The sequence below is a fragment of the Lissotriton helveticus genome, chromosome 9 (genome assembly GCF_964261635.1).
Source record: "Lissotriton helveticus chromosome 9, aLisHel1.1, whole genome shotgun sequence".
Lineage (NCBI taxonomy): Eukaryota > Metazoa > Chordata > Amphibia > Caudata > Salamandridae > Lissotriton > Lissotriton helveticus.
Window position 1 is genome coordinate 614,140,511 of NC_136070.1, and position 27,381 is coordinate 614,167,891.

Genomic DNA, 27,381 nt, shown 5'->3' on the forward strand with positions numbered 1-27,381 from the left:
TGATGGCCGTGGGGGAGTGATACGTGATTTAAAAACCATTACATTAGTCCATGTGCTATGCTTTATTCACATGGTAAATGTATGGTGGTTAAAAACTCAAATTTCATATTTCACTATACTAATTCCACCATTCAAGGAACGACTAGACAACAACGCCCACAACAGCAAGGAACTCTTCAACATCGTCAAAGGGCTCTCGAACCCCAGCGCCAGAAACAACGACATCACCCCATCGCAAGACCTCTGCAACTCGCTCACATCGATCTTCCACAGCAAGATCGCAGACATACACAACAGTTTCAGCACACAGCCGACGCACCCTACGACCACACCAACGCCCCCCACCACCACCCTCCGCGCCTGGACCCCGATCAACACCGAAGACACCATCCGCACGATGTACTCCATCCACTCTGGATCACCAACCGACCCCTGCCCTCACCACATCTTCAACAAAGCCGACTCCATCATCGCACCCCATCTCCGGGACATCATCAACACCTCCTTTGACACCGCCACCTTCCCAGAGAGCTGGAAGCACGCCGAACTCAGTGCCCTACTGAAGAAACCATCAGCAGACCCCACCGACCTCAAAAACTACCGCCCCATCTCGCTCCTTTCTTTTCCTGCCAAAGTCATCGAGAAGACCGTCAACAGACAGCTGGCCACCTTCCTCGAGACAAATGGATCCCTCAACCACTCGCAGTCCGGTTTCAGAGCCAACCACAGCACCGAGACCGCCCTCATCGCAGCCACAGACGACATCCGAGCCCTGCTCGACAACGGGGAAACAGCGGCACTCATCCTCCTGGACCTCTCCGCGGCGTTCGACACGGTCTGCCACCGCACCCTAGTGCAGCGCCTCAGCAACATCGGAATCCAGGAGAAGGCACTGGAGTGGATCATCTCCTTCCTCGCTGGAAGAACCCAGAGAGTCCGCCTCCCCCCGTTCAGATCAGAGGCCACCGAAGTCATCTGCGGTGTACCATAACGATCATCGCTCAGCCCCATGCTGTTCAACATCTACATGAGCCCCCTTGCGGCCATCGCACGCCAACACAACCTCAACATCATCTCCTACGCCGACGACACCCAGCTGATCCTCTCCCTCACCAACGACCCAGCAACCGCCAGAACCAACCTACACGAAGGGATGAAAGACGTAGCCGAGTGGATGATGAACAGCCGCCTGAAACTGAACTTAGATAAGACGGAAGTCCTCATCCTGGGATCATCACCCTCCGCCTGGGACGACTCCTGGTGGCCCCCTGCCCTGGGCAGCGCACCCATACCAACGGACCACGCACGCAACCTGGGCTTCATCCTGGACTCCTCCCTCTCGATGACCAGACAAGTCAACGCCGTCTCCTCGTCATGCTTCAACATCCTACGCATGCTACGGAAGATCTTCCGGTGGATCCCCACCGAGGCCAGGAAGACGGTCACCCAGGCGCTCGTCACCAGCCGACTGGACTACGGGAACTCCCTCTACGCCGGAACCACAGCCAAACTTCAGAAAAGACTCCAGCGCATTCAGAACGCCTCAGCACAACTCATCCTGGACATCCCCCGACACAGCCATATCTCCGGACACCTGAGAGACCTGCACTGGCTCCCCGTCAGCAAGAGAATCACGTTTCGACTCCTCACCCACACACACAAATCTCTCCACAACCAAGGCCCCAGATACCTCAACGACCGCCTGACCTTCTACACTCCAACCCGCCAGCTACGATCGACCAGCCACGCCCTCGCCGCCGTTCCCCGCATCCGAAGAGCCACACCGGAGGAAGATCCTTCTCCTACCTGGCGGCCAAGACGTGGAACTCCCTCCCCATCCACCTCCGCCTGACCCAAGACCACCTCTCCTTCAGGAAGCAACTCAAGACCTGGCTGTTCGAGCAGTAGCGGACCCTCCCCCCTCCCCCCCAAGCGCCTTGAGTCCCTCCGGGTGAGTAGCGTGCTATACAAATGCCTTGATTGATTGATTGATTGACCACTAATCCTTTATGGGTTCCAGAGTAGCGTGCTACTCACCGAAAAAGTGCTTCAACACCTCATCTGGGTTAGCAAGCACTATATAAATGCAAACATTTTTCCCTCTTCTATCCCTCTGCTACCCTTCTCAATCCAAATAACTGAATAACATATCTACAACTCAAAAACTTTCATATTTCCCTATACAAATTCAACACTAATCCTTCATGAGTTACGGAGTAGCGTGCTACTCGCCAAAAAAGCGCTTCATCACCCCATCAAGGGTAACAAGCGCTATATAAATGCAAACCCTTTTCCCTCTTCTATCCCTCCACTATCCTTCTCAATCCAAATAACTGACTGATATCCGCCATTCAAATTACTTTCATATTTCGCTATACTAATTCACCACTAATCCTTTATGGGTTCCGGAGTGGCGTTCTACTCACTGAAAAAGTGCTTTGACGCCTCGTATGGGGTAGTAAGCGCTATATAAATGCAATTACAATACAATTAAAAAATGACAAGTTGCAACTCCTGTGTGTGCTGTATAAAACAGCGCACATATAAGTTACAAATCGCCATTACTGATTGCAGGCAGGGACACCTTCATGCACATGAACATTCATTCCCTTCAACGCAAGCTCTCTTCACTATTGTGCAAGGGTGCCTGCGTTTGCGCTAGGCTGCTAAATTTAGTACCTGCGCTAGGGGAAAAGCAGGGGTGCGCTGAATCGTTGTAAATACGGTGAATCCCTGCGTTTGAAAACTGACGGAGCGCGACGTTAGCAATCTTGGCTTAACACTTGTTTCCTTGTAAGTATGCCTCTTAATCTGATGGAAAAGACAGATTACTGAATATTCCTATCCATCACATACATCACCAGCTGATGCAGAATATCATTACAGTGGGTGGTACAAGAATGTTTACCATGGGATACCCTTATGGAATACTCTCAACGCAAAGAGACGACCTAAAACCTTGCTTCCATTGGTATTTAACTCCAGAAAGATTGTGAACTGTTTGTTGTAGGCGTTGCGAACAACAAGAGAACTGTGGGCCTGATTTAGAGTTTGGCATGTGATTACACAATGTGGTTGATATCCAGTCTAGCTTATTACAAGTGCATTATATCCTATGGCACTAGTAACAAGGCATACGGTATACCTGCCAGGTTGTGACGGAGCAACTCAATTGCCAAACTCTAAATCTCGCTCTCTGTCATGTAAGGGAGGTGTGAAGGGGTCCACTTACCACATGGCCAACTAGTCATCTTAATAGGTGATGTTGATAAGCATAATGTACATACCTTGAAGTCACTTACCAGCAAACCTCTTACATTTTCTCTTTGCGGCTCGACTCATGATAGCGTATAGTTGGAAAGCCATGGAACTGCCTTTTCTAAAGGTGTGGCGGTCAAAGTAGAGTGCAGTGTATGCTATGCAAAAGGTGTCTGATACCATTAGGGATGGATGTGTAAGATTTTGAATTGTCTAGAGCCCATTCCACACCTGTGTCGAGATATGGTCATAGTTGGGAGCAATTTAAATGGAACTCTACCCACTTGTACCAAATTACAACTATTTTCAAGCTCTGTGTAATGTGTTCTTTGACACGTATCCGGCAGGGGAAACAACCTTTACAACGCAACCATTACATCGCACTACGTTTACAACCCAGGCATTACATCGCAACATCCTTCACAGCGCATGACACTACAACGCATCCATTACATTGCATGTCACTACAACGCAGGCATTACATCGCATGTCACTACAACGCAGGCATTACTTTGCATGTCACTACAACACAGGCATTACATCGCATGTCATTACAATGCATACCATTACAACAGATAGTACCCCTACACTATCCAACACTTACCCTACTGATGAACCCCCTGGAGTTAGAATAGTAATGTTTACCCCTACCCTATCCAACACTTACCTTAAATGCAATGTAATGGTATGCGTTGTAATGGTAGGCGTTGTAAAGGTTTAATGTGATGTAATGGAATGCGTTGTAAGTGTAGTTAAAAAAAAATCGTAGTAGTGGTATGCAATGTAAATGTATGCATTTTAAAGGATGTTGCGATATAAAAACTGCGTTGTAAAGGTATGCATTGTAAATGTATGCGTTGTAACGTCATATATTCATCAGGCAGATATGTATATGTCTGCTTTGAGGATAACAAAAATCATTTAGACATAGAGGTCTTGCTCTAAATAATTATAAAGCAATGTAAAAGTAATACTTGTCAACACATTTGGAGTTCTGTACTTACAACCAGGGATGATTTGGATAGATTCAAAGGAAACAATTTCATATCCATGATTGTATTATTAACAGTGATGTTCTGTGGTTTCTTTTGGGTTGAATGAAACGTTTAGATGGTGGTAGTTTTGACACAGGTATGAGTTCTTTTCACATACTATATTAGTGAAGCCATCTTTTCAATGTTTGGGATCTGCTTAGCAGATACTGTGCCAATAAAAGCTGTGCTTCTGTCCTTGTAGGAGATCAGATTCTGAGTGCCAAAGTCTACTTTGACAATGTGAAGTATGAAGATGCCCTCCAAATCCTACAATATGCTGAACCCTACAAGATCTCCTTCTGTCTCAAGAGGAATGTACAATCTGCCGATGTTTCCATGTCACCAGGATCCGGCACGTTCGAGGTAAAGGGACCTAAAGCCAAGATGCCAAAAATGGTATGTGTTCTTCTACCTTGAACTGTTTTCTGATTCTTTGTCTTGCCAGGTTGTGTCCACCCATGTAGTTAGTCTCCATCTTCCAGTGGATCCCTGCGCCAAATATACTCCTGGTTAGTATGGTGTTGACTAAAAGCATCCGAAAGTTGCAATGGGACGGCAACTCATCTGCTATCTGGGTTTCTCACAATATTCCCTCTAATGTTAATTCTGAAACTTTTTTATCTTTCACCTGTTAGTCTGTGAGAAATAATCATCCACGTGCAAATTAGTCTGATCCCACTCCAAAAACCATCAACCCAGCTTAAACAGCTGCCATGTTCTCACTACTTGGAATGATAAGCAATCCAGACATTCCCACTTCTTTGGGCTTCATTAAAGACGTTTTACTTGAGTCTTTAACCACAACCCCAAAATGTATAGTTAACCACTTTCAAAAGCCCCTGTTTTAAATTAGGAAGTACTTGCATACTTTTAGCTATGGGTGAATGAAGAACCCACAAATCAAAATAACAAAAACAATCTCAGAAGCCTGAATGTAGCAGGGACAGCCAACCCCCAGTCATCACAGAGAGCTTGCCCTGCATTGTATGGTCCAGTTGTGCCTCAGATGTGTATGGCTACCAATGCTGTTGTCTATCAGGAACAACTTTCTTGAAAAATAAACTACCCGTGAGTAACTACTCCTATAGAATGACGCATTGCTAACCCACTCCATGTCCTATTGGGATTCAGTGTGCATTGCTCCCATACATTTGGTTGGTTTCTTCAGGATAAATGGTCACAATAGAAGAGGGCAAATAGATAAGTAATGATCATCACCATTTGCTCTGGCGCACTCCCTGCAAACTTATGGTTTGTGAGTGCCACACACTAATACAACCTATGTCTGGCAAGCAAGAGTTATCATAAAGAAAGGTAAATACCAAGGGACACACAACCTACTGTAGATAACTATGAACACATGTGCCTGAGCAGTTATGGTTCAAAGAGCTGGCTGTAAATAAAGAAAAAACTAAAAGTCATAGATATTAATATAAATTAATCTAGAAACAAAATGGGTAGAGGGTCAAACACTTAATAGTAGCTTAGAGAAAAGAGTAACTAGCCAGAAAGTTTAGATGGCTGCATATATATGCTCTCAGAAGAAAATAAAGATCACCAAGTGAATTCAGAGGTTTGCTTCATCTAATTAACATTGACTTTGATGGAAAAATCCACCCAAGACCTTGGTACTAGTGCACGGAGAAGGAAACACATAGAGGTACAGAACTTTTAAGATGTTTTGGGACCCATCATCACCTGCTTCTCATGATTATGAAGGCATACAGGTGTTTATTAGTTCCTGAAAATGCGACCTTCAAAGGTATCACACCAAAACTCGTTTTTAACTTCTGATAAAAAAAATATTGAATTGAAGTTGCATCTTCCATGACAGTCTCGTATCTACGTATCATTGATTAGGATATGAGGTAACCCCAAATTCCATTCTGAAGGGAATAAGAGGCCAGTTTCAAAGAAAGATGAACATGAAGTATAAGGACTAATGGATTTAAGAAAACAACCAGTTGAGGACAACTGAAGAGCTGTGATCAGTGTAGTAATTTTACCAGCTGTTGGAAGTCCAATAATTCCAGATCCAATCACTCAGCTTGTCTTTACATGTTTCATTCATATAACTATATAACCATTCATGCCAAAATTAACTAACAGGACTCTCATAATGGAATCAGATGGAAAGCACAATGACATTTTATGAAATAATATCCATTTTGATTCAAAATGTATCTCTATTAGTGCATCTGCTGACTGTTTTGTTTAATATTAGGGTAACCACAGCAGTTTATTATAGACTTCTATAAATTCAGGTGTTGGACTGAGATCAATGATTTGTTTGGCAGAGATGCATATTTAGTGAACAGTCTCAATTGTCATTTGGTGCTCTCAAACTTGCCTAAAAGACTCTTTTTCAGTGACAAATTACAATATCTGTTTAATTTGGGACATTTTCAAAATACATTTGTACATTTCATTATTGAGATATATTGAGATCCATTCAGAGTAACTGTGAATAGTTACTTCGGAGAAAAATAACATTGACATTGTGTCTTAAGAAGAGTGATCCTAGTGGTATCAGGCCAATATTGTTCTTTTTGTATTGACCAAACTGTCTCACAAAAAGAATTGCCCCTCTGTTCCCCAGTTTTATTGAGTTAGTTATACCCCAGTTTCGCAATATGTTTTGACGGTTGGTCCTTGTAGAGCAACATCAAATTTGATTTCATTTTATATAAAGGAATCTTACAATCGGGAATAGCTCAGCTATAGTGCTAAAGGGGTAATCAGCCATTATAGACTTCAATAATTTTATTTTACCACAGTTTACCTATAGTATAAAAGCAAGTGTTTGGGTAAACTGAGAGTGATCCTCTACTGATCCCAGTGCTCGATCCTGAGCCAAATCCATCTCGACCCAGACCACAGTCACACTCAAACTCGACTTCAGCTTACCCAGTTTCTGTACAGTCAGATTGAGTCAAAACACTCCCTCTGCTACAGACCTGTTCTTAGTTTTTCTACCTGCTTTTCGGTTCCGACTTTGACCAGAATATGCCACCACTAGGAGATGACAATGGTGAGAATGGGGATGATTTACCCCCCACATTACGGTGACAGTATATATATGAATTTGTAGGCAGGAGGCCAGCAGTCTTGATGCTTCCCCTAATACAGGGTTGATCTCCCCTCTTGGGCCGCCAACGGAAGATAATTTTTCCTTTTCAGTAGTCATCAGACATGCCACTGAGGTCCTGGATCTATAATTACCTTCTGCTGAAGATAAAGCAAATATACTTACTGAATTTCTACAGCATGGTCTGGCTTCTTCTGAGCCCCTTCTACTATTCAATGAAGCTCTAACTGGTACTCTTAGGGGCACATGGTCTAAACCTTGTTCTTGCCCACCAGTGAGCAGGTAGTCAGACGCCACAGTACAGAAACTGGTGACCCTGAATTTCTTACACAACATTCTACTCCTGAATGTTTGGTGGTCCAAACGTCCACCACTAGGGTGAATCCTGATCTGTTTACCTTATGGAGATGCCTTTTGATGGATCCCGCCTTTTTTTCAAAAAGGGTAATACTGCCCTCAAATGCTTTACGTAAAATAGAGCACATTGCTTTCCTTGGGCCTTTTCACCACATCCAGGCAGCAGTTTTTTCATCAGTTTTAGCCCTTCCAAGGTTACTCCAGAGCATTAGCATATAGATAGTGCCACACCCCCACAACAGACATCCCAAACCTTTCATGGGCAGGGATGGGGATCAAGCAGACATCATGCAAGTCACCAGGTACACCTTAATTCTCAGTCCTTTTCCTGTGTGGCATCAGTCCCAAAGCCACTTTAGTTTGCCTTTATCACGCATGACCACCCCATAGAAGTCAGTATCTCCAAGGGAGCAATCTTCACATCCGACACATGAATCGCACAAGAGGGCTATGCCTTTTGGGTCCCTTGTGACCTGCTGCAATTTCTGCTTACATCAGAGCCGCTTTCAGAGGAGCACCTACCCATCTTACTTCAGGAGGGGCGAGCTCCCCTTTCCAACAGGGCCATTGAGAAGGATCCAGATATGAAAAATGGGATGGGAAGTTACTCTTGCTAGTTCCTTGTGCCGGAAAAGGATGGAGGCCTTCATACTACTCTAGATCTTTGCCCTCTGAATGCCTTCCTGAGCAAATTCAAATTGCTTATGCTGGGCCAGGTTCCGCCTGTCTTTGGTCTGGGCAACTGGATGGCAGCCTTGGACATGCTGGACATTTACTTTCATGTGCCTGTCCTGCAATCCCACAGGTATTACCTTCACTCTAAGGTTGGCCAGAAGCATTTTCAGTTTGCCGTGCTCTCCGGTTTACCAGCACTCTAAATACTCTCTTTTCGCAAAAGTGTTGGCGGCGGCAGTCACCACACATCTTTGGAGGTTAGGGATACCAGATTTCCCATGTCCCGACAACTCGCAGTTGAAGGATGGCTAGCCACAGTCAGTCATAGACCACCTCCAGATTGTGACGAACCTCCTGACAATGTTGGGATTCTCGATCAACGAGATAGAGTTGCACCTGATTTCTTAGCAAAGATTTGCTTTTATAGGAGCTGTCTCAGACCCAGCACTCTTCAGGGCCTTTTCTCTGCTAAAACAAGTTCAGGACATTTAGACTATGATTCTGATGGTCCCGCTTCAGCCCTGAATCGCAGGGAGAGTGGGCTCTGCAGTGGATCTGAAGCCTCAGTGAGCTTCGCATTAAGGAAGCCTGTCAGATGTCACCCAGGTTTTGCAGTAAACTGCACAATATCTTCAGTGGTGACTAAAGAACCTCAATCTAACCAGTGGCAGACCGCTCTCCCATCCCAACCCAGAGGTGAAAGTGATGACAGATGCGTCTCTGCTGGGTTGGGCATCTGGGAAAGGTGGAGATCAGAGGACTCAGGTGCAAACCCAGCTCCACATCAGTCTGTTGGTGCTGAAGGTCATTCACCTGGTGGTGATGGCCTTCCTGCCATCCATCAAAGAAAGGCTAGTGCAGGTACTCTCACACATCACCACCGGCATGTAGTACCGTAACAAGCAGGGTGGAACTGGGTTCTATGCCAAGAGGCACTATGCCCCTGGAGTTGGCTGAAGTGTCAGGGCATCTCCCTGGTCGTGAACAATGTAGGGTGGAAGAGCTCAGCTGGAGGTGCCTGGCGGCTGACAAATCATGGTTGCATCCTTAGGTGGTGCACGGCATCTTCTGACAGTGGAGAGATCCCACGTTGGATCCATTCACAACCGCCGAGAACATGCAGTGTCAAAGTTCCTGCATATTGTATTTCCCAAACGATGCTCTATAATATGCATTCAGGCTAGAGACACGCACATACCTTATCAACCCTGACTCTCCTGCCCAATCTATACTACTATTATAAAGGAAGAACTTTGAACCTTTGAGGCGGGTAAACTTGGGAACCACAGCGCCAATCCACACACCCGATACATCGTTGTAATCGTCAGGGTGTGCAGATGGACATAGGCTATATAAACGTAATAAATATACGTAATTTCAAAAATTTACCCCAAAAAATAGTAGTCCCTTGGAAGAAGCGCCAGCCGCGACGTGCGTGCTGACGTTGGGAGCGCGGGGAGGAGCGGCGTACAGGAGCGCGAAGAGGACCGGTGGACATGAGCGCGGGGAGGAGCGGCGCATAGGCGGGGAGGAGCGGTGAGGAGCGGCGGACAGGCGGTGAGGAGCGGTGGACAGGCGGTGAGGAGCGGCGGACAGGCGGTGAGGAGCGGTGGACACGCGGTGAGGAGCGGCGGACAGGCGGTGAGGAGCGGCGGACAGGCGGGGAGGAGCGGTGAGCGGCGGATCAGGTAGGTTATTTATTTATTTTTTTAGGAGCGGTGAGCGGCAGCAAAATACAAAAGCAAACGTTACATTAAATGAAGCAAAAATGACAATCGTGAGCCAACAAAATACAAGAGGAAGCAAATGGTGCATTACAAAAGTGAGCCAAACGGTGCATTACAGGAGGAAAAAGTGACGTGTGCAGGTTACAAAAGCGTACAAAGTAAGCAAACGTTACATTAAATCAAGCAAAAATGACAATCGTGAGCCAACAAAATACAAGAGGAAGCAAACAGTGCATTACAAAAGTGAGCCAAACGGTGCAATACAGGAGGAAAAAGTGACGTGTGCAGGTTACAAAAGCGTCTAAAGTAAACAGAGGTATATTACTGCATTACAGGAGGAAAAAGTGACGTGTGCAGGTTACAAAAGCGTACAAAGTAAACATAGAGGTATAATACTGCAATATATGGAGGAAGGCTCCGGTGGACCCACGGACAACGTCGGGCCGGGCGGGGGCCCTGAAGCCTAATTGCTCCTGGACAACGTCGGGACGTGCTGCTAGTTATTAATAAAGTTCAGAAATGATCAGGCTTATGAAATCCTAGTTGCTCCTGATTGGACCAGAAGAGTATGTTACCTGGAACACTTAGGCATGAGCATTTGTCCACCAATCAGGTTACTTCAGGAGGATCTTCTGTTGAAGTGACAGGGCGGGTTTAATATATACCTTCATGCATGGAGATTGAACGGCAGAATTTGACTGCTTTTGACCTACAACCTGAATTTGTGGATGCCATCCTCACAGCCTAGGATCTTTTCTGGAATGTCCATTTACGCTTGATTCTGGACAATTTTGTGGCCTGTTGTTGAATCTGCAACACAAACCCCTTACAAGTCAAACTTTTGGATGTTTTATTGTTTGTTTTTATCTTTGACCCAGCAAGGCCTTGAAGTGGGCATTATTAAAAGTTATTTATGATCCCTTTGGGCCTCTCTGTGCTTGTTGGACCAACCATCCTTGTTTAAGTCTTAGGTGTGATGCAGCTTATTAAATGTTTGACACACATGTTCCCTTCTAAACCGTTTGTGAGGCTACAGTGGAATCTTTAGTCCTGGCATTTCTCATGTGCACATCTTCTGAGCATCTCAGCTTGCCGCATCAGTGGGCCCCAGGCTTTCTTGGTGCAGACACCCCACCTTTTTCCCAGACAAACTGGTGTTGAGGACCAAGGCAGGCTTTTTGACAAAAGTCATAACTCCTTTTCATGTTGTCCTTTTTCATGTTGCAATCCTTTACGTTCCCAATATTCTTTGCTCCACCTCACCCCTTGAAAGAGGAGGAAAGACTCCCATCAGTTGGACCCCCAAAAGAGTTTTATACTTTTTCATCGATCATCGGGTGGAGGATCAGCTTTTTGTGGGGTTCTTCAAGAGCAAAGAAAGTTATGGCGGTGTAGAAAGGTCTTAGTCAAAGTGGATAGACCTCTGCATTAAGATGCACTCCTCATTGGTGAAGAAGCTTTCTCCATGAGAAATGAGGGCTCCTGCCACCAGGGCCAAGGGTTCTACCTCTGTGTACTTGAAATCTTTTGGGCTGTGACATGAGAGCCAGTGCATAAGTTCATGAAGTACTAGTGCCTTGACAGCCAGATCCGACAGGAAGATGTGTTCCCTGCCCGGCGGAGTGTAAGGAAGGTTTTCCTGTAGTCTCCTACGCAGAGAAATGCAGTGTAGTGCGGGATGGGGTCCTCGGAACACTGCTGGATCTGGCTCCAGGGGATGGGGTCCCAAGAGCTGGCGTATGGCTGGGGTCCCAATGCCCTCCTCCCCAACAATCAAACGGCCCGAGGGATGGAGTCTCCAGGGCCCAACAGTGGCTTGCAGAAGGGGGGCGAATACCCTCTTCTCTTTATTTTTTAAGCAGCTGCAGGGATGGGATCTCCTGGGACCAACAGTGGTTCTTGGAGGGTGGCTATATGCCCCCATCTCTCTTATTTGAGAATCAGTAATGGGGGATGGGGTCCTCAGGGCCCTAGAGTAGTTCAGAGATGGGCCCTCTGGGACCAGGCCTAGGAGGACAGGGTATCTCCACCCTATCCCCTATATCTTTTTAAACTGTAATCTAGGACAGGGAACCGAGACTTCGAGTCCCAAGATGGCTGCTGCCACATCATTCTTGATGTGGTGTCAGCCAGTTAGATCTCATCTGGAGATCTGTCAGCTCTACGGATCCTCTGCGGTGTGATATTTCTTAATTTCTCCAAAACGGATTTACATAAAATCACAAAAATGTACACCTTATGGACCAAGATATAGCTTTCTGCCAAATTTGGTGTAATTACATTCAGCAGTTGTGGCTGTAGCTTTGTCTAATTTGCATATGGAAACATTTATTTCTCTGCCCCCACTTGACGGATCACCCTGAACTTTCCAGGAAGGAGCTGAGGTGGATTAGATTTTTATTGGGTAGAGTTTGCTGAATATTTGTCAAACTGCGCCAAAGTTATAAGCAATCCAAAAGGTGCTTTTCCTATGGAAATGTTGTCTCAACTATAAGTACCAAGCAGCTAAGTGGCAGTCAATAATTGGGATACTTTTCACAAAGGGGTTCTGAGTGACATCACATAGACAACAAGACCGAAGGTTTAATAGTCTGTGATGACACTCAGAACCTCCCTGTGAAAAGCATTCCCATTATTCACCGTCCATAAGTTTATATTTTGTATTTTTTTTTTTTTTTTTAACAATTCAGCACATTATTCTGGTAGAACATAGTACACAATAATATACAAACTATTCATTTACAAAGGGGAGAAGGGAAAAAAGAAACTCGTACATACACAGCCTATGTAATTCACAGTTAAAGGCAGTTAACAAAAGATAACAAAGAACATAAAGCGGTTCCTCAAATTCCCGTCCAATTTGTTTTGTTCTCCAACTGTATCCTATCCTATCCCACTACGCCAATCTGCTATTGGCTTCCAAATACGCAACCCTCTTTCCCTTCCCCTCCTGCCCTTCCTTGCATAAATTGGCTTTTCCATGTTATATGAGGACAATAAATTAGCCAGCCATACTTGTAGTGAAGGGGGGTTAGGGTCTAGCCAGGACCTAGCAATACACAATCTATATACTGCCATAGCCAAAAAAACAAACTCTTGGTACCCTTCCCCTTCTTCTGGTATTATTCCTAAGAGTATATGCACTGGCTTAAGTTTCAGCTTAATCTTCAATGAAGTCTCTAGGAAGTGTTCCAAGTTTCGTAACAATGTGTGTAACTGTGGACATAGCGCGAACATGTGTATTATGTCCGCATCTCCTGAATTGCATCGCGGACAGGTTATACCCTCCGTCCCTCCCCATTTCGCTATCCTTGCTGGTGTGTAGTAGAGGGAATATATAGTTTTATAATGCTGCGACTGTAGAGACGCCGGGCAAAGAGCTGTGCGCCCTAAGTCCAGAGAGTCCTGGAACCACCCTGGTTCCCCTTCTAACTTTTCTGCCCACTTCTCACTATATTTATCCAAGTCATCCTGCATACCACACACAAAGCTGGCGTATAGGCTTCTTATTGAGCAATCCCCCCCTACTCTTATTTTTTCCATTATCTCTACTTTATTGTACCCAACCAACCCACCTTGCTTATTTCCCCAAAAACTCCTAATTTGTAAATACTTAAAAAAATCCTTATTATTCAATCCAAACTTAGTGCTCAATTCCAAAAAAGTGACTAAGCCCTGCAACCCCCAAAGATCTCCAATGCTTACTACCCCCTTTTGCATCCACCTCTCCATTGTTATGTCTCCAAACACCTCGTCTGAAAATGACCTGTTTTTAAACAACCTCGTATATCGATTGAACCTTCCTAGTCCAGTTTATATTTTGTATGTGCCCCAAAATCAGCCCCCCTTTATTTTAACTCCTATGAGATGACAGAGATTTAATGGAGGGATCATACATAATGTGGTCTCTCATCCCTGTCCTAAATAGGGGGAAAAAAACATTGTTTGGTGATGCACAGTCATGCAAATGTCAGATTTGTATTACTTGTCTCTCGGCTAGTCAAAAAAGCTCAATGTTGTACAGCAAAATACCAATCACAGATTTGAATCTTGATATTCCCTCCACAGCGTTCTAGTCTGTGAGACTTGATAAAAAACAATTACCATAGTGCTGGGTAGTACTAACACCTGCCATGTACAGAGCTGTATAAAAATCAGTTATTAGTTATATGTGATCTTTTACAAATGTCACTGACCCTAGTGGGGAATGTCGTTACTTTAATGAAAAGTCCAGTGAATAGTAGCTGGTGATAAAAAAACTATGTTCCCAGTTTAAAAAATTCAACTACTTGCTTATTGAATGCAGTTAAAATAGGTTGAGAATGAAAGTGTAAGAAAGTGGATCTAAAGGTTTTTTTAAAGCATTGGCAAAGCTAACTGATCTAAGTTTAATGTGCCAACACATCCAGCGTTAGTACATTAGAGCAAGACCCTCCGGAGTGACCCAGCAGTAGTTATTGTTGTAAAGGGGTTCCTCATGTAGTTCAGTACAAGCAAATTACTGGAGGCGGAAATAAACTCCCGAACAGCCAATAGCATTTGGTGAGAAATTAAATCTCCACTGGGCTGAGCTAAAATGGGATTGACAAAGTTTCAAGCCAATGGCATAAAGAAGATGGTCAAAGAAAGCAAATGTGGACAGAGGTGGGCCCAAAATTCACTCTGCCGACACTGTTAGCAGTAGATCTGTTCAGTAATTGTGCTGTTAAAACCCAGGGTTACAAATACCCCATTCCTTCCCCATTCACCAAGGATATGTTTGAGTTAACACGCATTGGTTGGTCACACAGCAGTGTCTATGTTGAGTGAGGATAGCTAACCTTGGTCCAGGAGTGTCAGATACATGCCAGATTTTTAGGATATTAACAAAAGATACTTTTACATGCAAAAATAAAATAAAACTGAAATAAGGTATATAGTCAATGATCTTAATGAAAATCCGGCATCAATCCAGGCCGCCGAACCACACCTACTATAAAGTATACCTTGCCTGTGAATAAGAACCAACTAAGATCTTTTTGTTTTGCTTCTCTCAACAGACTGTGAAAAGCCTCAAGCCTGTGAAGAAGGTGAAGAGCTTAGGGAGAAGTCCTAAAGAAAGCACCCTAAGAGAAGCAGAAGATGTGGACGGGGAGATATCTGCAGGAAAGATTGACATACCACCTGTTGATGTTGAATTTTCCCTTCCAAAATTTGGAAAGTTCAGAAAAGCTAAGGGTCTTTCAGCAACCGAAAGTGAAGGAACGAGTCCGGACCTCAAAGTGAAGCGTTCTTCCTCAGACGCAAAGGTGATGAGACTGAAGCTCCCTAGGATGAAGGTGAAGGAAGCTGCAGCCGTGGAAGGGCTAGCTCTGGAGGTTCGTGGGCCTAGCGGGAAAAAAAGCTCAACATTACCACGTGATAATGTGGATACCAAAGGACTTGAAGTGGAAGGTAAAGTCAAAACAAAATCTCCCAGGTTTGGGATCAGTCTCTCAAAGTCGAAAAAAATTGCTTTACCAAAAGCTGATATTGAAGTCAAGGAAGACATTAAATTCAAAGCTCCCCAAGTGGAATTGGATGTCTCTGTGCCCACCAGCAAGGCAGATGTTGTAGCTGAGGGTCCAGAGATGTCTGGCAAAGGAGAAAGCTTTCATTTGAAAATGCCTACATTTGGGACCACTTCCAGGATGCCAGATGTGGAGGTTAAACCACCCCTACCACTAGCTAAGGATGAGGTTGAGAGCACAGAAGGAAAGCCAAAGATGCTTACAATGCCAAAATTTGGAGTTTCCCTCCATGGACTAGAAAGTGAAGGAAACGGATCTGGCACTACCGTTAAAGGCCTTGAGGAAAAAGCCAACGTTGGAATAAAACTTCCATCAGTAGCAATAGCAGCACCGGAGGTAGACATTGACTTAAGTCTACCAAATGTCGAAGGGGCTGTCATTACAAGAGCAGGAGATAAGATGCCAAAAGATGAAAAAGAGAAAGGAGAAGGGTTCCAGATAAAAATGCCCAAATTTGGAGTCTCTGCTAAGGTACCTAAGGTTGACATGGACACGTCCCGAAGTCAAGGCACAGTTGATACTGGAGTGGAAAAGCCAGAATTTAAAATGCCTGAAATGAAGGCAACAAAAATTGAAATTTCTTTTCCTACAGGTAAAGCAGAGGATGAGATGAACATCTCAGGGCAAAAGGCAACAGTGGATAGTGATATTCCAGATGGAAAATACAAGACTGGAATTAGACTACCATCCCTTGACATATCAGCTCCCAAGTTGGATGTTGACATAACTCTTCCAAAGGGAAAACAAGAGTTTGATGGTTCATCAGATCGTGCTGGACAGCCTACTGAACTCAACATTGAAATCCCAGATGTGACCTTAAAAATGCCAAAAATTTCTCTTCCAAAATTTGGTGTCAAGAGTAAAGATGGTCACATAGATGCTCACGCTGTGCCTTCAAAAGTTCACGGTGATGTGACATTACCTAAACATGGTGAACTCGAAGTAGAAAGCCCAGACATGAAAACAATAGGACCTAAGATAAAAATGCCAAGCTTCGGGCTCTCATTAACCAAAGACAAGCATGATGTTACTGCTCGGCAAGTGGAAATTAAAACAAAAGAACCTGAAGTGGCCGCTGAGGGTAAATTCAAATTCTCTGACATTAAAATGCCTTCGATTGATATCGCAACCCCAAAAGTAACTGATATTGAACTGTCAAAGGCTAGTATTGAGATTTCAGGAATTTCAGGTGAAAGAGAGATGGAATCATATAAATCAGAAAGTCTTGAAAGACCTGATATTAAATTTAAACTACCATCTGTTTCTCTTTCGAAATTTGACACTGCAATAGAAACAGAAAGACCTAAAATGGACGTTAAAGTGTCTCCCCCAAAAAGTGGAGCAGTTGCTAAAACCACAAACTGGGAAAGTGGGTTAAAAGATGGTGACTTGGAGATGCACACGGGCAAATTATCTTTTCCTAAAGTGGACATTTCTGTACCAAAGATTAAACCAATAGACATAGAGGTTTCCTCGTCAAAAACCGATGTAGACCTGTCAGTTGGGAAACCAAAGGTTAGTGAAAAACCTGTAAACATAGACATCAAGTTAAAAAGTCATGACTTAGAAATGGAAAGTTCTAAAAAGAAAATTGACTTCCCTTCAGTTAAAATGCCTGCTCTTAATATTGATGTGCCCAAAGTAGATCTTGATATAAATCTACCACAAGCAAAAACTGAAATTGCTGAATATGAAATTGATGAACCAGATGCCAAGTGGAAAATGCCAAAGGTGTCTCTTCCATCATACCATGGCCAGGAGAAGAATATGGACGTACAGCATGATGTGTCTTCTGCAAAGCTTGGGGTTGACTTGAAGTCTCCCCATGTTGGTGTAGATGTCAAAGAAGCAGATCTGTCAGGAAAACTTGGGGGGGTCACAATTCCCAAAATTGGTATTTCATTCCCTAAAGTCACACTTGCACAAGATAATGAAATGGAACACCGAGACCCAGAATTGATGGCTACAATTGACAAAAAGCTACCTGAAGTGAAAATAGGACATGACAACACACAGGAAAGTTTAGAAGCCAAACTAAAGTTACCTTCTGTTGAAATCTTGACGACCGAGCTTCCAGATGTTGATATTAAGACATCCATCCCAGAAGCTTCTCTTAGACCATCAGGGCAGGCTGACATAGCAGTAGAGGTGTCTGGTGAGGCAGAGGGGAGATGGAAATCCCACAAATTTTCCCTCCCAAAATTTGGCATGTCGGGGTCTAAGACCAAAAAGGGAGAGGGACATGTGAAAGCCCCGGAGTTGGAGGGAGAAACAGACATTCCAGCACTAACAGTGAAAGGCCCCAGGTTAAAAATGCCAAAGTTTGGAATATCTTTCCCAAAAGCAAAACTTGACATTGAGAGCTCTGCAGATGCAGAGCAACCCAGTGCTAAGACAGACTTTAAGGGCTCAAAAGGACAAGCTGCTATAACAGGGTCTAAAGAAGGACTGGATTCAGTGGAGGCAAAAATTAAATTACCAACTGTTGAACTTCCACAGGTGAGCGTTGCTGTACCAAAAGTAGACATAGACGTTAGTCCCCCAAAGGGTAAAGGTAATGGGCATCTAGAAGGAGATAATGAGTTTCCAAGTGCTGGACATATTCAGGCTCCTGAAATTAATATTGATGTCCCAAACGTGCAGCTGGAAATGTCTGCATTCTCATTACCGACAGTTGGGGGAAGTGCTAAAGTAGGGGTGCTTGATGTAGAACGAGATAGTTCAAAGGCCTCAGCGAAAGCTAAAATAGAAGTAAGTGCTGATGGTTCTCCTGGTGCTTCTGAGGTCACTGTGGCAGATGGTAAAGTGAAAATCAAGGAAGGTAAGATGAAGATGCCAAAATTCAGAATTCCCTCATTTAACATGTCAAAAAAAGAGGTTGATGTTTCTGAGGGAAATGTGGAGGGTGACGTCTGTACTCCAGAAATGAATGTGAAGTTAAAGAAAGGGAAAGCTAAAGTCCCGGAACCGGAGTTGGAAATTGAAAGTCCGGAAGGGAAAGGAAAAATATCTTTCATGAAAATGCCAAAGTTTAAGATGTCTTCTCCCAAAGGCAAAGCGCTTGGAAGTGATCTAAAAGTGTCTGCTGAAGCTGATGGCAGAGGTTCCGAAGAAGACCTCCAGGGTCTTAATTTCCACATGAAAATGCCCCATATCTCACTGCCTAAGTTTAGAGGCAAAGAAGGGAAGGCAGATATTGGGGCTGATGCCACCCTACCAAAAGATACTTCTGATATAGACTTGAAACCAGGCATAGTAAAAATTCCATCCTTGGAAATTGTGTCACCCAGTGTTAAATCTGACACAGAAATACCTATACCCAAGACAACAGTGGATTTTTCTGGTGAGGATCTGAGAGAATACAAAGACGACTTGAAAATGCCATCTCTTGATGTTTCAGCGCCCAGCCTAGAACTTGATCTCAACTTACCAAAACCTAAAGTAGGTCCTTTGTTACAGCAGGAAGGCATGGGTGAGGTTTCTTTCGGAAAGTCTGAAGTGAAACTACAGATGCCCAAGGTAGAACTTCCCTCAATTGGCCTGCCTGACCTAAGAGGCCGAGGAGCAGGCATTGAAGAAAAGGAAGCAGAGGTTCACCTGCTCACAGGCAAAAAAGAGAAAGTTTCTACCATCACTCTCAAGCCTCAAAAGGTAAGATTGGATTGGGAAGGCACAGAAGGTTCATCTGAAGATGAGAAAGCAACCTTAAAGGGGTCCAAGATCAAAATGCCCACATTGGACATTTCTATGCCCAAGGTCAGGAATCTGGATGCAGATATCCCATTCGCAGATGCAAACGTCGACATAGAGGGTCCTGGATTTAGAGATGTAGAAGGAAGCTTCTCATTGCCCTCTGTGGAGTTGCCTAAGATACCCACCCCACACCTCCAAGCTCCAGAATTAGAGCTAAATGTCAACATACATAAAGACAATAATGTACCTGTGGATCCTGGACTTGGAAAGACACATTTTGAAATGAAAGTTCCCGACGTTGAGCTGAGTGGACCAGACGTGGAACGAACCAATTTAAAGTTCAAGATGCCCAAAATTAAAATGCCTACATTTGGTAGCTCAAGTACTGAAGGGAAAGGCAGTGAAAGTGAAAGTGCTGAAGGGGGGATCAGAGGTGTTAAAATAAAAATGCCCAAACTTCAACTTGGGTCTCTGAAGGGGAAAGCAGAAGACAGTGAGGCAATTGCTGAAGGTGAAGTCAAAACCAAGGAAACATCTACAGACATAAGGTCACATGACTTGGAGGCACATGGTGGGAAGATTAAATTTAAGGTTCCAACAGTTGACATTTCAGTGGGAGGGGGAGAGGTTAAGGAACGTGCTGCTGATATGCAGCCATTGCATCCGATAGACGATGAAAAAGAATTGAAAATCAGGATGCCCAAAATCTCCATTCCTGATGTTGGATTCACAGAAAGTGAAGGGCAAGTAGGTGGTGGCTATCCTGGAGCTGAATTCAAGGTTGATGCAAAACTGAAATCTCCCAAAGTGCAGAGTCCAAAAGGTGCAGGTTTTGGAGATCTGGAGGTAGATCTGGGATTATCAGATGCAAAAATGAAAATGCCTCATGTGAAAGTGCCCTCCATTGGAATTTCTGGTTGGAAAGGTAAGTCTGATGATGACATGACTGTCTCACTTGGAAGCAAAGCAGACTTCCATGCAGAGGAGCTGGAAGGAAGGAGATCTCACTTCAAAATGCCAGATGTGGAATTTTCGGGCCCAAAAATCAAATCTCATGGTGAATATGAAATAGAGAAGACTATGGTGCAGCCTGCTGTGTCCAAAGACAAGGAAGCTTCCCCTGTTACAATTAGTGGTAAACTAAAGGCAGATAAAAAAGATGGAGTCCACACACTTCCTACAGAGGAGGATGATGATGAAGGGAAAAAATATCAAGTAAAGTTTCCCACGTTTGGAATGAGTCTTCCAAAAGTTGTAATGGAGGAAGACTCTGAGAATACTGAACTCAAAGGAATTGGAGGCCTTAGCTTGAAACCTGGCAGTGCAGAGCATGAAACTGAAAAGCAAGTGGGAAAGGTAAAGATGCCCAAAGTGAAGAAAGCAGTTTTTGTTATGATGAAATCCAAAGAAAAGGGGGCAGAAGCCACTTCTGGGCTCTTGGAATCGGATGTTGATTCTAAAACTGGAACTTTAGAAATTGAACCTCCGGCCGCAGACCTCAAGATAAAGCTGCCAAAAATAAAGAAGAAGCCTTCATTTGGTAGGTCTCGCTCAAAACAGAAAGGTTCAGAAGTGAATGGCGACTTTGATGCTTCTACAAAGGATGATAGTGATGCTAAGGCATCCAAGATGAAGTTTCCCAAATTGGGATTTTCTAAAACTGATTCTCTGGATGTCAACGTGAATGGATCTACTCCATCTGGTTTGTCCCCTCAGCTCAATGGAGACCACGAAGCATCACTGGAAAACGGCTCACAAGACAATAGGGCTAAACTTGCCAAGCTGAAATTTCCCAAACTAGAATTTTCTTCACCTTACAAAGCAAAGGAACAGGATTCTGAAATGAACTTAAAGCTGGTCAGGACAGAAGAGCATGCATCAAAAGACGAAGTCCAAGGCAGCACATTTGGTGCCATCAAAGGAACCAAATTCAAACCTGGTAAGATATCCTTTTCTGGCTTCAAGAAGAAAACGGATAAAAGCGAAGATATAGAAGGGTCCACTAACATTGTGGCATCATCTGCAAGGACTGAAATGGCTTCAATGGAAAAGGAAGGTGAGGGAGAATCCAAGTCAGGCAAATCCAAGATTTCCATAGGATTCTTCTCCAGTAAATCAAGAGGGGAGTATATTGTTGATAATAGTGGAGGTGTGTCCAAGTCAGAAAGCATCCACGTAACAAGCTATGAGGGGGGTGATGCTGACAGCAAAGAGAAGACAGCTAGATTCAAGTTTCCCAAGATTTCACTAGGTCAGAAGTCCCAGGGAATGGTGGAAACAACAGAACATGCCATCCTTGAGAAGGGTGTCAACATTGAAGAAACAGGGGCAGAAGAGGGCATGTCAGGTTTCACGGTCAGCCTGCCACAGGTTGGCTTCAGCACCTACCAGGAGCACACCTCTGAGGAGCACATCAATACAGAGGAAGGAGGCAGCATTCTGCGAATGACACAGACAAAGCGGGTAAAGACAGAAACAGGACCAGAAACATCAACTGTTATTTGAGTCTCACAGGACAGCAAAGACTTTGTAGAATACACCGCTGGCCTTCTGTGGCACCCATATTGCTGTCACTGTCATGGCCTCTTAAGAGCCTCCTTGCATAGGTCACTCCAGAGTCAAGCATGACAAGTGAACAGACTTTCCAAACCATAGCTGTTCTGCCCGCTCACCACTGTATCTCCAATTCGACTGTCATGGTGTTCCAAGTTGCATACGGATTGTGTTCTGCCAGTTTCGAATGTGGAGGTCCTCCTCCCCATCATTCCCTTTTAAGCTCGGGATCTTGTTGTCAGAAAAGACAGGTCTTTATCCTTGTTAGCCTTGCTGTTTTATCTTGAACTGCTCTCATGCATTAGGGACAAAAATTAAACAATTTAGTCAATCAAGAAAAGGCTTTGGACTTAAAAAACTAAGTGAACATTCAAAGTGCAGGCAATTAAATTTGCTTGGTGTAGTGATTCTCAAACACAACAATGACTGTATAACAATACAAAAAATCTGGGAACCTGCTCTTCACTGATGGCGGACGATTTATGATGAGCTGGTACACTAATCAAGAATATGAACAATTAGTTAAGCAGCACTAATTTTTAGGCATCTTAGAATAATTTAAACAACTAAATCTGGGCAAGACAGGCTGCTGGTGAGATCCTAAACCAACATCTTTATGAAGACCATTCTACAGATGACAAATTAGTATCTGGTTGCCTTTGGTTAAGAACCATTCTAGATTTTTGTTGACTTTATATATCCACTCGCTCACAGGCTGTAAGTGTGGCAAAAGTTTGTGGCTTGCAAATAATACTAGAACTGAGCTGCCACTCAAGGAAATCAGGTATATTGTGTGCCGAGATATCATCTATTCTCCATCTTCGATGGCAATAATTTGAAAAAATAATACTGGAAGAGAGCTAAGGATGCATCATGTGATGAATACATTATGTACAAGCAATAAGTTTGACTATATTCTTGTAATATGGCCTGCCCCGTCTCAGTCGTCACCACAACACAACACTTGCCAGAGGACAGTCCAGCGATCCAGAGAAATTGTGATGTCCTTTAGTTACGTTGTTGACTTTGGAACCAAGAGATCTGAGTTCTAATTGCCAAAGAAAGGAATCTGCAGCCTCAAGTCTGTACTACTATGGACAGCAGCTGGGCTTTGAAGTAATTGTGCCATATTGCTGGCCATTGGCTGCAAGTGTTTGTTATTGGGATTTGCTGATGACGAACAGATGAGCAGTTTGGATCGCTGATCTCATATCTCACTCTAAACTGTTTGATTCCCCTGTCAGGAAGTTGCTTGGGTTGGTGGGACTGTTGCTTAAATTGAAATTCCTTTTATTGTGTGTGACTCCTTTTACTACCCCTGAGGCCAGTCTTAGGATGGTCATAATGTGCTGTGTGATCCTACAGAGTTGAGTTTATTTCTGCTTTGTAGGTATGTGAAGAAATGTTGCACTGAAGCTTACAGGATTTGAGTGTCCTATGCACCCTCTACCTTAAATAAAATGTCTACTCTCTTTTTTCTCACGAGAACCTCAAGCTTAAAGTGTTAATGTTTTGATCAAGATGCTATCGATACGTCTAAAGGGAGATTGACAACCATGAGCAATATAGAGGCACAGAATGTGCCTCTTTAACCGTGTCAACATGGAACAATGTTTTGCCATCATTTGTAATTTCTCTATGAATTTTCTGAATCTTTTATGATTGGACCACTGTGTAGAGTCTCACGGAGAGATTCTGTAACCTCACGTCTTTGTCCTGAAGAAGAGGTGGCCACCGGTCACGATCTGTGTTACAGTCCATTCTGGAAAGCTTGTAGACCCATAGGGACCTCCCTGAAACCTATGAAGTAAATTCAGTATCTGTTATCACACTTCAAAGACATTTTAAAAGAAAGCAAGGCTTGGTCCCTTAAACCGACCTGTGTTATGCCTACATGGAGTGTGAACACTTTTCCATTTTTTTTCACAAAGACACAACATGAAGCGAAAGGGTGCATTGCGACCATATGTTTTTTTTTTGCTTTTCAACCGTTTAGTGTTTCCTGAGTTAATTCTGGTTTGTCGCAGTGCGATTGCGTAACTGTGTATTTACAGAAAACTGTTTAATGGACAGTACCATCATACACTGCATTTCTGTATCTCAACTCAGTACAATATGGGCAGTGTTTACCAGTCCTGCATTCTACATTACTTGTGGCAGGAACAAGGCAGATGAGGGATGGCTGCATAATTTACAAAATGTATTCATCACAACATTCATCTATGAAGGTGTCTTATTACCAGGTATTTTCCAACAGTTACTAGCCTAAAAATATTTAAACTTGAGACAGGCAAAAAAGTGGAAATCAGGTCTTGCTGTGAGCTGAGATCAGTGGTTGGGCAACCTAAGACATACTGAAAATGGAAGGTTGGTAGCACATCAATAAATGGAAATAATATCCCACAATAGAAACATTTGGAACTTTTTCGTTAACATTTGGAGTACTTGTGGTTGTAATGTATATTGCCAGACAGTTAGAGGTTTCTATTGGTTGGGGCGGGAGAGTGTACTAGCTGTGGTCACCCCACTAGAGAATTATACATGTTCCATTGCAAAGGGTATCTCATGCTAAATTGCCAGTGTTCCAAAGTGAGTATAATAGTGTTAAAAGGTCAAAAATAAAAGAGGATAACTTTTTACCCAGAATCAAATCAGCATTACATCTTCTGGTCTAACCACTAAGGGTACTCGTTCGGCTAATGGATCTCTTGCCAGAATGTAGCCAACAAGAATGCAAGTAAGTGCCAATTATGATTTAGGATAGTCTCTTAATATAAATTCCTGCCACAGTAAACCAGAATTTGCAATGAAACTATCCTTCCACAGGCTAGAAATATGGTTTATTAGGGATCAGAAACAGAAATTATTGATCTTCATAGTACTTTCTAACCTGTACTACGGGGAAATTGCAAACATCTTGCAAACACTTACTGTACAGAGATTTCAATTTATTAACAAAGCCATACAAATAGAGAGACAGTTATCATGGATGAAAACAAATATCACATGTTTCTTTTATGTTTTAAAAAGTGTTGGGTTCAGTTTCATTCCTTTAACGTTGTCTTCCATATTTTCTTTTTGATTAGCTACTTTATTAATTTGAAGTTGTGTAAAGATACTGGAAAAGATTTTCTTTTACTAAAAGATTTGCCTTGTATTTTGTTTTTTTCTTGTTATAAATATTTGAAGTTTGCCTTTCACAGTAATATATTGGCTCCGTCTTTCTCCTGTATAAATGTACTTGTCATTAAATGGATTTTTTCCTTCCGTTTTTTTGCATGTTGAATTTGTTAATGGTTCTTAAACATATTTAAAATGTTCGACTGTGGTTCCGAATTTTGTTGATATTTAATGCAAACACACATTGACATTCAGGAGAAAAAAGAGAAATCTCATGTCACTATACTCAGAGATAATCAATAATAAACTGCACATCGGCAAATTCTGGAGAACCTAAAGAATAAAAAATTGTCAACAAAAGTAATAATTGACCAAAAAAACTGGCTGATTTGCTGTGAATGCTTACACAGCAGACACCTATACATATGGTCAGGTATGACGTGTTGCAGCATTGTGCTTTCATTGTATACTGTGACACATAGAGGAGCGGATAAAGATGTCTTAAGAACTACAGCAAATAGAAGAAAGGGATCAATAAAGTTAAGAGAAGGGAGTTATAGGGGCTAGATTGAGACTAGCCAAGTAGTTCTGGAGTGGTTAGCATGAGGAGAGAAATGGAGGTAAAGGGAGGAATAGACAGAGAGTCAACCAATAAAGAACTCGGTCAGAGGAAATCTGGAAGGTAGAGACAAGCATTGGAAAGGAAGCCGAAGAGGAGTAAAAGAAGAGCGGAGTGAGGAAAGAGTGGAATTTAAGAAGAAAGACAAAAGGGGAAATATGGCAAAAAGAAAGGGGTTTGTATGTAAAGACAACTGACTGTTATCATTAGGGAGAGAAAAAACACGAGGTGCCAGGGTGTCCCACTTTCTAGACATTAATTAATTTACGAAAAGGACATATAATACAAATTAAACCATGTTAGAAGAGTTATGCCATTCTAACGCGATGATAAAAAATCATTAGCTTGGTTTTATCTGGCTGAGAATTTGACGAAAATGTGTTGACACCACATAAAATCCTGGATGTTACAGACAGCCCTATTGCTGTAACCGTGTTGAGAGTAAATGTCCCAGAAAAGCCAGGCACATGGTCATGACCAAAAATGAGTTGCCACTGGTGTTCAGCATTCTGTTTATTCAATTGATTGAATCTGAATACTTACAAGTTTTTGGAACTTCAATAAAACACATATCAGATAACTAATGAACATAAACAAGGTTATTATAATATCATATTGAGGAATAATGTTTGTAATCCTTGAGAACAATTGTACATGCACGTCAACATATTGGCATGGGCATAAATACATTTTAGTTTCCATGGGTCTGTCTAGAAAAGATCAACATGCCTCACAATTATCATTTTATTTGTATATTTATTATTATTATCAATAATAATAATAATAATATTCAGAACATCAACCAATATGTGACCAAAAATTTTGAGATGTGTCAGTTGACACTCCAAAAATGTGCCATTGGAGCTTATGTTTACAAAATAAATGCCTTCCCGTTGAATTTATATCATTTCTATAGAACAGTACACCTAAATGTACTGTTACCAAAGGAGAAATGTCATACTCAAGATTTAATGTTTTTCTGTTGTAACAACATATTTCATTAATTTATAGAAATAGGTCAGAGCACATTATAGGTTAAAATCATTGCTTAATATGTTTGTCCTAAAGTGTGCAACAATGTGCCCTGAGTAGTGTGACATGGGTCACTCTAAAACATGCATAAACCCCAAGGTGAGTAATCTATCATAAGCGGTGCCCAAAAATGACACATTTTGGATCACCAGTCTTTGCTTTGGGAACACCAGTACGAAATTCACAAACAGTTCTGGTGGGGATAAGTTCCCTTGTATTTAGTTCCCCACTATAAATAAAATTATATTGATGCATTTCAACCTCTCTTGATAGCTTGATACCAGGGTCTTCTTCAGCTCTGTTCCATTAATAGTAGTGGCAGTTTAACTGGAAGTGTGTAAGGGAACTAAATTTAAATACACAAAAGAACAAAATAACTGACTTTGGGGTATACTGTACAAACTGGTATGAAGCAAATATGGGCTTTAAGTTATTCATCATAAAATAAATGAAGGCACTTGTCAATAAGACTTATGCACAAGAAAGTCTTACCAAAGTATGGATGTTTCTAAATTTGTCAACACGAGCACTGTTGGACACTACATTGCAGTCATAGGAGGCCTGTGAAAGTATAATAGAAATACCGGCCTGCTTGAGCACAACAGGCACTCATAAATTAAGTAAGGTGCAGCAGGCTAGAATTATTTTGTTTAATTTTCATCCATAGTGAAAACGT

At 42.8% G+C, this 27,381-nt stretch overlaps 1 protein-coding gene across 1 annotated transcript in view; it reads left to right on the forward strand.

Moving 5' to 3' along the window:
- Window positions 1-25,201, forward strand: part of PRX (periaxin) — a 280,710-nt gene extending 255,509 nt beyond the window's left edge. The window contains exons 6-7 of the mRNA XM_078660654.1: window positions 4,495-4,688; window positions 15,179-25,201. Of these exons, the coding sequence (XP_078516780.1) occupies window positions 4,495-4,688; window positions 15,179-21,886 (6,902 nt within the window). The 3' untranslated portion in view covers window positions 21,887-25,201. The remainder of the gene's footprint in view (window positions 1-4,494; window positions 4,689-15,178) is intronic.
- The last annotated feature ends 2,180 nt before the right edge of the window (window positions 25,202-27,381 follow it).